General features: G+C 51.9%; 1 protein-coding gene across 7 annotated transcripts in view; it reads right to left on the bottom strand.

Annotated features, from left to right (window-relative positions):
* The window catches only part of SLC6A2 (solute carrier family 6 member 2), a 58,419-nt gene extending 45,104 nt beyond the window's left edge, over positions 1-13,315 (bottom strand). The window contains exons 1-2 of one of the 7 annotated variants that reach the window (XM_060651910.3): positions 13,031-13,315; positions 2,518-2,842 (exon numbers count right to left, since the gene is read on the bottom strand). In XM_060651910.3, the coding sequence (XP_060507893.2) occupies positions 2,518-2,791 (274 nt within the window). In that variant the 5' untranslated portion in view covers positions 2,792-2,842; positions 13,031-13,315. Of the gene's footprint in view, positions 1-2,517; positions 2,843-2,946; positions 3,189-3,257; positions 3,858-3,889; positions 4,140-13,030 lie in introns of those variants that run through there. The other 6 variants (XM_060651909.3, XM_078438725.2, XM_060651907.3 and 3 more) reach the window with 6 other exon arrangements.
* Between the last annotated feature and the right edge of the window lie 214 nt (positions 13,316-13,529).

Below are 13,529 nucleotides of genomic sequence, written 5' to 3'. Positions count from 1 at the left end.
CTTGCCCTCCCGCCAGCCCGCACTCCTAGTCTCTGCGATGATCGCACGTGCATTCTCGAATAAAATGCCTCCTATCTTCTTCTCAAGGCTTGTCCATGCACCTCCCTTCCCTTCCTTGGGGCGGTGCTCCAAGCACAGTCCACCTCCGAATCTTTCCCAAGCAGCCCCTCTTCGGGCCTTTAGAGCGCCTGTCACCTCTCCCACCCATGTCACACGTCATCAAAATGTTGTTAAGGAAAAGCAGCAGCTACCTTTACTAAGGCCATGCTCTCTGCCTGGCTCTCCACCGGCATTATCATATCATCACGTCCTTATCCTCTGAGCTGAAAGCCATTCTTTCCATTTGACAGATGAGGACACTGAGGCTTCAGAGGCTGCCCCAAATCACACTGCCAGAAGTTGAAACCCGGGACTCCACGGCCAAGGCCCCTAACTTCTAGATTGCTGGCCCCACCCCTCCCAGCACATGCTGCCTCTCTGGGTTAGTCAGTGTTTCTGGATAGGCATTAGGTCTCTGAGGACTTGGACCATTTTCATTCATTTATTCACTCAACAGAAGTTTGTTGGGTACCTTCTATCACATTCCTAGGATCTAGACTTTACTTTGGGCATTAGAAATGGAGGAAGAAGTGACAGTCTATGCTCTCAATGTGCCCCAGTCTGTGTGGGTGACAGATACACAAAGCAATAAATGACCGAACAACGCAGGTGGGTGATATACAGGGCTAGCAGACCCAAGAGAGGGAGCTTCTGGCCAAATTTACCTACAAATTGGAACCTGTGACAAATCGGCTATGTTTGTGCCCTGAGCCCCTGGTATATCACCTTGCAGGCAGCAGGTGGTCACAATTGGTGGCAATGACCAAGTGAGCACACAGTGTCTGCGGGGCCCCAGAATATCCATCTAGCTGATGTGTGTGGCTGGCCATCTGGGATCCTTGCAGTTTCACCCAACGCTTATAACAGTGGCAGTGGCGTGGGGATGGCATATGACACTTCAGGTGACTGAAGCTCCTGGCAGGCAGGTGCGGTGATGAATCTATCTAGGTGATCCCGGCAGAGCCCAGCACTGTGCCTCACACCAGGGAGGAACTTGTAAATATTGCTGATTATTGATAGAGGCTTCTGCTGTCTGGGGACACACGGTCTCAGATGGTCACTGAGGTCATGCTGGATGGCACATCTCAGGGTCTCTCAGTCTGTCTTCCATTCATCACCTCCCCACCTGCTAAAAATACACGGAAGCTGCATCTCCTCCCTTCCTGGGTCCAAAGGGCCAGAATTCTTACACCTGACCAGAGACTCTTGAGAGGCCACAGCAGCCAAACACGGAAGAGTGTCACCTCTGGGTCACGTTTCCCATTTCTCCACCAAAGCAAGTGTCCAGAGCAAACACTGAAGCAAACAGCTGGGTCCCAGACCCTATGGGGCAGATCACAAGCTTTCCCTTTACCTGGTTCCAGGTAAGGAAACATCTGCCCTGCCTCCCTCTGAGCCCCTGGAGTCCTGAGCTACAGTTACTGCCAGGCGGGATGGCCCAGGGAATAGAGAGAAGTTTCCAGAGCTGAGCCCCCGTGTGCCAACTTCTTCCTTCCTGTCATTTTTCCAGGCTCTCTGCAGGGCACCCCTGAACTCTAGCAAATGAGCGCAGGACTGGTGTGGTTTAGGCACCCACGAGCAAAGGCCCTCAAGAAGGAGCTAGGGTCTTAGGACCTTGTGTCCTGTCCCCCCAAGCTGCTTCTTCCAGGGCTCTGCCATTTGGTTGGGCTATAGTTGGTCTCTAGACTTGCATCCCAGGCAAGTGGGTAGCATGTCACCCTGCACGGGAAAGGGGAGAGAGCCTCGCTACTTCCACTGGAGTTTTCTCCAGGCCCCTCTCCTACTCCACCCTGCATCGGAGCCAAGGACCCCAGGCGGCTGCAGGGGGCAAAGGCTTCACCTGCCTCAAGCATCGGGCCAGTTCTTGGTCCCTAATGACCCATTCCTACCTAGACTGTGCACTCTGGCCCCTCCATCAAAACAAGCACCAACATGACAGTGGAGCTCTCTGACACTAGCTTCTCTTTGTGGGTCTCAGTTCCAGAGTCTCTGTCCCCAAGAGTGCAAGGCCTCCCAAGTGCCTTCAGGGAACCCACATCCTCTCTCCCCTTCTGGCCCAGAGGTCCCTGCCCCAAGACTCAAAGTGCTGGAGTTAGGATCACTGTGTGCCTGGCTGTCACATCCTGTGCACTTCTGGCACCCCTTGCAGAGCTCTCCAAATCTTGCGAACCATCAAAAGATCACCTACATTCCTCATGCACCTATCACTGTCCAGGGGCAAGCCTCCACTTCCCCTTTCCACTGAGGACTCCAATTCTGTTTCCGTGAGCCCCGTGCAGACCCTTCTGCGCTCCAGACTCGCTCGCGTGCTTCCTCTTCTCCCGCGCATCCCAGCTCCTCCATCCCGGCCCCGGTCCTGGCCACTGCTGCGGTCAGGTAGCCTCCCAAGTCCAAACCCCAGCCCATCAGGGGGCTCACCGCCACCATTCTTGTAGCAGAGGTAGGGGAAGCGCCACACGTTGGCCAGGTCCACCGCGAAGCCGATCACTGACAGCAGGAAGTCGATCTTCTTGCCCCAGGTCTCCCGGGGCTGCTCGTCGCCATCGCGGGACGCCAGGAGACACTGGACGCCGTTGCGCTCTTTCACCACCAACAGCTCCGCGGCTTTGCGCCCTTGCACCGGCTGCTCCGGCCCCGGGTCCGCCCCGCCGTTCCCGGGCTGCACCTGCGGCTTCATCCGCGCCAGAAGCATGGGTGCGGTTGGCGAGGGGAACGTCAGCCGTACTGGGAGCGCGCCGAGGCTCTGCTTGGATAAAAGGAAAAGATGTGGTCACTAGGCCATCCCGCCCTCCATGCGCCTCCCGAGACCTCCCGGGAGCGCGGGGATAGAGCGGCCAGCGCGCGCACCGAGCGGACGCAGGGTTCCCCCAGACTCGCGCGCGTCTGTTGGTAAAATTTGGAAAGAGCGGTAGTGGCGCGGAACTGAGACGGAACTTAGAGTTGGAGACCAACCCTGCCGGCCCTGTGGGTCTGGTCCCGGACCCCACAGCGCTTCCCTCATTCGTCCGCTCCCTCTCGCCCCCAAATGGCTGGGTTGGGACACGCGGAGGCGGAGGTTTCCCAGGGCGGTGACCCTGCCCGTGCCGTTGGCTGCCCCCTGTCCCCCAGCTCGGGATCTGTGCCACCTCCGGCAGCCCCAGGAGCCTCCCGACACTTACCCCTCCGCACTTCAAAGTCGCTACCGCTCTCGCTCTGCGCACGCAGCCGGGGTCTCCGGCACACCTCGGCCGGGCGGCGCGCAGGGCGCACTCACGTGTCCGGCAGCGCCGCGGTCCCGGGTGCCCCGCCTGGCCGCGACGGGCTGTGGGGCGCCGGCCGGGGCTGGGCTCCGCCGCGTGGCGCTCGGGCGCGGCCCGAGGAGCGCGGGAGGCGCGGGGCGGCCGGCGGGGCGCGCGCTGGCTGCTTCTGGCCGCGCCGGGCGGGGGCCGGGCTGGTAATGTAGCCTGCGCCCCAGGTAACGCGCCGATTGCATTAAGCCCGCGCCGGGCCCGCTCCGTCTGGAGCCTGTTAGCGCTAATGGAGACTGACAGCGTGGCCGGGGCCGGGCAGGGGCGGGGGCGCGGCGCGGGCTCGGGGGGCGACTCGGGGACCCGGGTGCCCGCTCCCTTTCCAGCACGCACCGGCGCGCCAGGCGCAGCTCCCGGGGGCCACCGGGCTCTGGCTTCCCACCGCGGGAAGAGAGCGAGACGCCCAGAACTGGGGTCAGAGTCGCGTCTGAGAGGGGGCCGGGAGAGCAAACGACCCGAGTCAGCACGGGCTCTGTCATCTGCCGCAGGCCATTGAAACTTACCCTGCCAGAGTTTCTCCGTCAACGAAGTGGGAATGTTCTGCTCAGCGCATTGCCGCGGTCGGCAAACAGGCAAACGCGATGGCCGGCCAGTTGGCCGGCTCGGGGTTGAAAGGTCACGCCCCAACCCTTACTCCTACATCTCTGTTACGGGCAGGCTAGCCCAGATTTGCAGTTCTGACCCTCGTTCTATCGGGCTTCATTCATTTCTCCACTCATTCATTTACCCCTAACTCATTTGTTCCTATCTGTGCCTGCTATGTGCCAGGCACTGTTCTAGGCCTGCACAACTTAACTCAAAAATCCCTGCCCGGGTGGCGTTGATATCATGCCAGGGAGAGACGGGAATCAAGAAGCAAAATAAATGCACACATTCTATGGTATGTGAGGTGATATTTGCATAGGGAAAAACAGCACGGTAGGGGATGCGCAGTGCTGCGTGCGGGGAGGGTGGGGAGGCAGTTGGGTCAGGGAATCTGAGAAGGCGACGTTTAAGCAAGTAAATGGACCTGGTATTCACGGATGCATTCCCTTGTTTGTCTATTGGTTAATTGATTCATTCTTCCAACGATCACCTGCTACATGCCTGAACAGTGCTGGCTAATGGAGCTAGTTCCTGCCATCAAGGAGCTGACAGTCCAGCGTGTAAAGAGTCCATCACGACCCAGATTGGTCAGGGCCGGTTGTAACCACAGGGGTATGGAAACTGGTTGGAGCCGAGTCGGCAAGTAAGGGGTGAGCTGGTAATCCAAGAAGGCGTCACAAAAGTGACAAGACTTAAGTGGGATGGACAGGAATTTGGATAAACCCAGGCGTGCTGACCTCTCTGTCCTTTAAACATTCCAAGCTCAGACCCACCCCAGGACCTTTACACTTGCTGTTTCCTTTGCCTGAGTTGTTCAGATCTCAGTTCAGTGGTCCCTTCCTGTCCAGTCAAACCTGAAATACACCCCCACTCTCTATCATGTTGCCCTGTTTTATTCCCTTCATTACATCAGTACACAAATTTATTTGTTCATTTCTTGTATGTCTTCTCTTGGGTAGCATATGACTCCGTGAGGGGAGGAACCTTGGCTGTCGTACACACCACTGTGTTCCTAATACCTGGAACATACTAGGGCACCAATTAGTATGGAAACTGAATGGATTAATGGTAGTACATGGTGGTGCTTAGAGCATTTTCGCCAGGGGAACCAGCAGGACAAATATCCTCTGTGAAGGATGTGGAGAGAAGAGGACGGGAAATGAAGGATGGTGAGCCTGCCCTGGCCTTCTGGGGGCTGATGATGGGTAGAGGCAGAAGGTCAGGGAAAGGACTGAGCAAAGGTCTCAGGAGTGCCCGGCACCACAGGTTCCCATCCACCAAGGATGTTAATCTTCTTTGGCCCATGGACAGTCTTGACAAGCCTGTGAGGAAAGCAGGGAAGAAAACACCTTTCCATTTCTCAGGTCAGGAAACTGTGGCTCTGGGGATCCAAGGGACCTGCCTGAGGTCCCACAGGTTGGAAATGACAAAGTTGAAATGAGAACCCAGGCCTCCCGGCTCCCAGCCCCTGTCCCCTCCACCAGTTTATGGAGGGAGACACTCAGAATGTCTCTAGTGATCACGTTTCCCTCCTCTCCTTTTACCCCATGCCCCACCCAGCTGGCCCTGAACACCCACCTCTGAACACCTCAGCCTTCCCCCCGCCGTAGCACCCCCATGGAGGATCCCCATCGCCTCACTGCAAAAGCCTCCCGGCTGGCCACCTCACATCCAGTATCGGTCTGATCACCTCCCTCTTCCGTCTCCTCTTCTGTCTCCTCCGAGAGACGACACACAAAATGTGATGTAATTAACCGCGGATTGAAGGTCATTTTATTTTCTTCTTTATACTTGTCTTTGTGTGCCAACTTGTCTACAATGAGCATTTGATACTCGTGCAATCAGGAGAAGATAACCCACAGTTTCTCGAAATCCTCCAATCTTTTCGAGATAATATCGAAACACCTTTAGCAGGATGGACAAGACTCTGCCCGTCCGTTCAGGTACCCTGGATACCTTGTGCCTCTGGATTTTTAACTATGCCGTTCCTTTCTTCGTCTACCCGGAGAACTCCTATTCATCCTTCAAAACCTCAGAAGTCATGCCCACTGTAAAGCCTTTCCTGGTAACCACCTCCTTCTTTATACTGCTTTGTGTATTTGTCTCGTACAGTTATCGGTGTGATTTCCCTACTAGGGGTAAGGAAAGTGCCCAATATTTCCTGTTACACAGCTTGTGCTATGGAGATGTGTACAAAACAGAACTAGAAGAGATCTCAATCATCGGTTGGGTTTGGGTTATCGGTCGTTTATGTTGGATTCCTCCAGAAGCCTAACCTGAAACAAAGATTTGAGTTCAAGTAGTTTACTTAGGAGGCAATTCCTGGAAACACTGGTATAGGAGTGGGGAGGAGAAGCGAGAAAGGAAAAGGAACCAAGAGAGGGGACGTTAAGGGGCAGTTACAGCTGTGGGCAGCTGGTGTTTAATCCTGCTAGGGATCTCCGGGAGGCTGCGTAGAGCAGGCCCCTGTCGTCCCACTCCTGGGCAAGGAAGTTGGAGTATTTACCCATTAAGGCTGTTCCCAGGGTGCTAACTTGCCAGCATTTCCAGCCTGCCTGGCGTGTGGGCTGAACATGTTCCAGCTGCCAGGAAGAGGCTTCTAGCAGAGTCCGGGTACCGGCGGTGAGGAGCTGGTGGTGGGGTCTGCGTTGGCAGGCACGGCGTGGGCGGGGGCGCTGCAAGTGAGCCACGGGGCTGGAGGGAGGCATCCCCCCACTCATGCACACCATCAGAGGGCCAGTCAGCAAGCCCAGAGGGTTCCACCTGGTGGTTTCAGAGACTTCTGGGGGACAGCAGTGGGAACACCAGGCTGGGACTGGGCCGAAGGGGAAGGCGTCTCTCTCCATTTCTGACCCAGGCTCCCTGTGCATCTCTCCAAGAGCCACAGGGCCATGTGGCTTCTCTCCATACCCTGCATTCTGCCCTTCCAGGTGGCCTGAGGGCAAGTGGGTGGGCAGACGGCTGGAGCATTATCAGAGCTAACTTGATCTCGGGGGAGGCGTCACTTCCACTTACCATGGCACTTGGTGACACAGGCCATGGGCACAAGGCGATGGCTGGTGCTGTCAGTCCAGCTCTGGACATCTCCCGGCAGACGCCAAGACCCTGACACGCAAAGGATAGGCTGGAGGATATTTGGAAGCCAAGGGTCTGGGTACTGGAGGTGTCTCAAGAACACTGTCAGAACTTGGACCTTCATTGCACGGATGGGGGAACTAAGGCCAGAGAAGAGGAGAGGTTTGCCTGTAAATTTTCTGCTTGCCTTCCTTCCTTCCTTCCTTCCTTCCTTCCTTCCTTCCTTCCTTTTTCCCTCTTCCCTCCCTCCCTCTCTTCTCTTCTTCCTCCCTCTGTGCCCCCCACTTCCTTCCTTCCTTCCTTCCTTCCTTCCTTCCTTTTTCTTTGCCTGTTTGTTTTGTTTGGTTTTGTTTTGTCTTTTAACCAGGGGCATTAGACCTACGTCCTTGCACATGACCTGCCCTGGGGCCATTGGTCACCGGCATAACTTACATTGTATTTACAAATAGCATAAAAGTCCCCTTAATAAAAGACCCAGAGAAGCTGAAATCGGTCTCCTCCAGAACACCTCCCACCAAAGCCCCTCCGTCCTTGAGGCTTCTAACTCACCCATAGGCGGCTCAGACCTTGGAGTCTCCTCTGTTGAGCACCTACCCCAACTGGCCACATCCGGGCCCTGGCATGAAAGAGCATCCATCCGTCACTGACGTCCACGTTTACATCCTCCGCCTGAATCCAACCACAGACTGCATGTCTCTACGTGGGTGATAAAAGGCACCTGGAATTCACCGTGTCCGAAATAGAATTCTTGAGCTCCCCTTCCTGACTTTCCCACAAACATGCTCTTCCTCCTTCTCCCTCATCTCAGGTGATGACATCTTCTTCCTTCTAGGTCCTCAAGCCAAAAAACCTTGGAGTTGGCCCTGACTCCTCTTTTTCATTCTTCCACATCCAATGTTATTGCGAACTCTTTGCGTCCAAGTGGCCTCACCCCTCCCCACCTCCACGGGGACCGGGCTGCTCCAGGCCATGCCGTCTCTCACCTGGATTACGGTGCAGTCTCCGAGTGGCCTCCCTCGCTCTCCCCTTTGCCCTGAAGTTTAAGCCCTACCCCGTTGCCAGACCTTTTGGAGACGAGCTCAGATCCTGTCCCTCTATCTCCATGCTCTCATCTTACTCGGGGGGAAACCAAAGTCCTTCCAAGGGTGATGTGGATGAACAAGTAAACACATCCTTTTGTGGACTTGCCAATGCAAGCCCAGCTAAGCCCTGTGGCCCCCAAGGCGTGGGAATCAGGCAAGGACACAGGCCCTGGGCAAGAAGAGAACGGGACGGGCAGGTGGTATGGCAGAAAGAACCCCCGGGGCTGGGAGTCAGCACCCAGGGTCCCGACTCCTGCTCGGCTTGATTTCAGGCTTTGGGGTAATGGCCAAGTCCAATGACAACATGGGGATGAACCACAGGAAGAAGAAAAACAGAACAAAGGGAGGTCAGGAGAGGAGCTGGGGAGGGAGAAAAGGAAAGGAGGGGTTCAAGGCAAAGGGACTCCTTCCCTTGGGAAGAAAGGTGGTCCTCCCTCCTCTGCAAGAGCCCCTTAAGACATCCCTTGGCCTTAAGGTAGTCATGAGTTATGGCGACATGATGCTCACACCTAGTTTGCACCCATCTCCACGGCAGAGGGGATTTGTGCTCAGCTGAGCAGAATGAGCCATACATAGCCAGGTTGGCACAAGGACTTTGCACCCCTGGGGAATACCAGAGCAAGGGGGGACCCCCCCAGGAACCTTCATGCCCAGGTACCCTCCGTTAGAAGACCAGAAATGCCTTAGGTAATCTGATGAAATGTGGATTCTCCCAGAAATATGCACATACACACAGCATTTCTAACTTAGTGTGAAATGTATCACACGTGAGCAAAAGCATATAGAACAGGTATGAACAGTTTACAGTTTAAATAATATTAATGATATGAACATAGAAGAACCCACCTCCATGGGTTGAGAAGTAGAGCATTTCCATAGTCAGTTAAGCGTCTGACTTTGGCTCAGGTCATGATGTCACGGCTTGTGAGTTCGAGCCCCGTATCGGGTTCTGTGCTAATAGCTCAGAGCCTGGAGCCTGCTTGGGATTCTGTGTCTCCCTGCCCCGCTCACACCCTGTCTCTCTCACACGCACAAAAAGAAATAAACATTAAAAAAAAAAAAAAAAAAAGGAAAAAGAGCGTTTCCGGTTCCCCATCAGCCCCTGTGTGCCCCTCCTCAACAGCCCCCTTCACTGCTCTCCCCCACTCCAAGGCAACCACCACCCCTTGCTTAGCAAGTAATCATTTCTTTGTCTTTCTTTACCACCTACCGATATCTCCCCAACAATACATAGTTTCCTTTTGTCCTTCTTTGAACTTTATATACAAAGAATCACACTACAGACATTTCTGTGACTTCTTTGGCTGAATACAACATTTTTGAGATTCATCCGTGATGGAGTGAGCTGTAGTTCACTCATTCTTATTGTTGGATATATTCGTTGTATCGGAGGAAGAGTAACTAATTCATTTATTCATTCAACTGTTGAAGGACATTTGGATTATTTCCATGTGTTTAATATTTGAACAACGCTGCCCATAAACTTTGGTACAGACTACTCCTGTGCATGTGTGCATGGGTTTCTAGAGTTTCTATACTTAGCAAATCGCTGGTTTGTAGTGTATGTGTCTGTTCCGCTTTATCAAGGAATGCCAAACTATTTTCTAAGATGGTTGTACCAAATACAACTCTCTCCAGCAGAGCTATTTTTTCACTTCCAGTTTCTCACATCCTCCCCAAAGCTGGGTATTATTTACACTTTGAATTTTTGCTAGTCTTTTATTATTTTTTTTAAAAAATTTTAACATTTATTCATTTTTGAGGGACAGAGAGAGACAGAGTGTGAATGGGGGAGGGGCAGAGAGAGAGGGAGACACAGAATCTGAAGCAGGCTCCAGGCGTTAGCTGTCAGCACAGAGCCTGATCCAGGGCTCGAACCCATGAACCATGAGATCATGACCTGAGCTAAAGTCAGGTGCATAACCGACTGAGCCACCCAATCGCCCCTGAATTTTTGCCAGTCTTTTATTTTTTTTAATTAAAAAAAATTTTTTTTTAATGTTTATTTATTTCTGAGACAGAGAGAGACAGAGCATGAGTAGGGGAGGGGCAGAAAGAGAGGGAGACACAGAATCAGAAGCAGGCTCCAGGCTCCAAGCTGTCAGCACAGAGCCCGACGCGGGGCTCGAACTCACAGACCGCAAGATCATGACCTGGGCTGAAGTCGGACACTTAACGGACTGAGCCACCCAGGCGCCCCTTTGCCAGTCTTTTACATGTAGCTTTAACCTGCATCTTCCTGACTTCTAATGACGTGGAGTATCCTTTCACATGTGTATTGTCCATGTGTGTTTCTTTTTGTCCTGTAAAATGATGACGTGGTTGGTGCAATTTGCTTGTTTGTTTGTTATTTTCTATTGGCTTGTCCGTCTTTTCTTCATGATTCATAGTAGTTCTTAGTATTCTGGGTACAAATATTTGTCAGTTTTATTGCAAACATCTTTTCTTGGTTGCATTGTAAGTCTTTTTTCCCTACGTGGTAAGGAAAACCTTTATTTTCACATAAATAAAGGTTATTAATGTTAATGTAATGTTCATTTAATTTAACTTTTCTTTTGGTTTAAGTATTTATGTTTCAGTTAAGAAATCCTTCTTAGGGGGCACCTGGGTGGCTCAGTCGGTTAAACGTCCGACTTCGACTCAGGTCATGATCTCACAGTCCATGATTTCGAGCCCCGAGTCAGGCTGTGTGCTGACAGCTCAGAGCCTGGAGCCTGCTTCCAATTCTGTGTCTCTTCTCCCTCTGACCCTCCCCCGCTTGCACTCTGTCTCTCTCTCTCAAAATAAAATAAAAACATAAAAAAACCAAAATCCTTCCCTACCTGATATTTTCCTAAATTACAATTTAAAATTTGCCAGGTTTTCCCTTTATACTCCCCTTCAATAGCTTAACTAACGTTACTGCCTCGGTACAGACTTTCACTTGTAAGATGAGTGCTGGGGCCTAACGTAAAGCATGGTGACCATAGGTAACACCAGCATGTTACGTATCTGAAATTTGCTAAGACAGTAGAGCTAATGTGTTCTGACCATACCCCCAAAAAGAGAACTCTATGTGAGGTGATGGATATGTTAGTTAACTTAATTACGGCAACCGTATCACAATGTGTATGTATATCAGATGATCACATCGTACACTTTAAATACATACAATTTTACCTGTCAATTGTACCTCAATAAAGCCAGGAAAACAAACAGACGAACAGCATTGCTTTGTAATATGTTCTTGCTATCTGATGGGCCAAGATGCTTCAGTTCTCCTTCAGGAGTGTCTTGGCCGTGCTATTCCTCATGAATTTCAGAATCAGCTTGCTGATCTCCTTGAAAAATCCCACTGGAGGTTCCACTGCGATTACACTGATTGTAGAGATTGATATGGGGAGACCTGACATTTCTACAGGATTCGGTCTTTCTATCCAAGAGCACAGTGCATACCTCTGTGTATCTGTCATCTTTAATGTACAAAGCATTTTAAGCAGAGGTTAGGGGATCTTCAGATTCCCACATGCAACCCATCTCAGAATCCCTTGACATTGCCTCCTGCTAGCCTCCAGGCTCTCTTTTCTCCGTGTAATACACGTGAACCCATTCTTACAGCTACCTCTCACCCCTTCCCGGTTCATCCTTCTGGTGTCCATTCCGAAGAAACTGACCAGCTTCAGCTTCTTCTGCAGCTTGGAGATACAAGACAGTGAACTGGCTGAAAGCGTGGTTTTAGGATCCACGATGCATGAGCTCTAATCCTCGTTCCGCCCCGTACTGTCTGGGAAATCTTGGCCAAGTTCCCCTATTTCTTTTGTGTGTCTCAGTTTCTTCATCTATAAAATGGGTGAGATGGGGATGGCAACCGTACCCATCCACAGCATTGTCGAGAGGATTAAATGAATAAATACATGCAAAGCACTTAGAGCCATATACCAGCACGGCGTAACGTGTTACTTCTGTTGTTTCAAAACCTTTATTTCTTATGTCTGTGGGAGATAGGGGTCTTCTCCAGAATTTTAAATCAGGTTTATCGGACGTCACCATTCAGGCCTGGGATGGAATCACAAATATACGTTGATATGACAATGATGAGTGTGGAATTGGAATTTTTTTAGAGAAAGTTGGGAGGGTTCAAAGCCTGGATTCACCACTTGCGTGCTGGGTGCCTTTGGTTTCTGAGCCTCAGGTTTCCCACTTTTTTTTAATTTTTAATTTTTTTTTCAAGAGAGAGTGAGCGCATGAGCAGGGGGTGGGGAGTGGACAGGGAGAGACAGAGAGAGGGAGAGAGAGAGAGTCTAAGCAGGCTCCACGCTTAGCATGGAGCCCAACGCGGGGCTTGATCCCACAACCCCGGGATCGTGACCTGAGCCCAATTCAAGAGTCAGACGCTCAACTCACTGAGCCACCCAGGTGCCCCTCAGTTTTCCTGCTTGTAAAATGGGAGTAACATGGGGCACCTGGGTGGCTCAGTCTGTTAGGCGTCTGAATTGGGCTCAGGTCATCATCTCACGGTTCGTGGGTTTGAGCCCTTCGTCGGGCTCTGTGCTGACAGAAGCCTGGAGCCTGCTTCAGGTTCTGTGTCTCCCTCTCTCTCTGCCGTTTCCCTGCTCACATACACTCTCTCTCAAAAACAAATAAACATTTTATTTAAACAAATTGTTTTTAATGTTTTTATTTATTTTTGAGACAGAGAGAGACAGAACACGAGCAGGGGAGGGGCATAGAGAGAGGGAGACACAGAATCCGAAGCAGGCTCCAGGCTCCGAGCTGTCAGCACAGAGTCTGACATGGGTCTTGAACTCACGGACTGTGAGATCATGACCTGAACTGAAGTTGGACGCTCAACCGACTGAGCCACCCAGGCGCCCCAAAAACAAATAAACATTTTTAAAAAATGTTTAAATGGGGGTAACATACCTGTTCGATAAGATAACCAATGGGAAGGACTTTGATATCATTATTGGAAGAGACACATTTCTGAAGATTCCACGATGCCAGCTGCCGCCGTGTCCCCAGGGGTCACTGCTTCTTCCTAGAGGCCTTTCCCTCTCTGCCACTCTCCCAGATCCCAGATCACACTAGGCTAGCAGGCCGTGCAAAGGTGCAGATTCCTTGGTCCCATCCCAGAGATTTGGATTCAGGGGATCTGCAGCAGGGGCCTGGAATCTGCATGTTTACAGTGTGTTTAATTCCTGTTTAAAAAAATAGAATTCCGGTGTTAGTGACACGTTTCATAAACATAGTCCCAGGCGGAGAGTGGCTGCAGCAATTTCCACCTGCTTTGCTTGACCCGAGCTCCTTCTTTCTCTCGCAATGGTGCACTTTTCTTCCTTTTGCTGTGGCCGCTTAGCAAAGAGCACACAGCCACTTCCTGGCTGAGCTGTGTTTTCCCTGGGAGGGGTGAACGGGTGCCCTC

This window comes from Panthera onca, chromosome E2, assembly GCF_046562875.1.
Source record: "Panthera onca isolate mPanOnc1 chromosome E2, mPanOnc1 haplotype 2, whole genome shotgun sequence".
NCBI lineage: Eukaryota > Metazoa > Chordata > Mammalia > Carnivora > Felidae > Panthera > Panthera onca.
The sequence above is the reverse complement of the archived record's forward strand: the minus strand, read 5'-3'. Positions and strand labels throughout refer to the sequence as shown.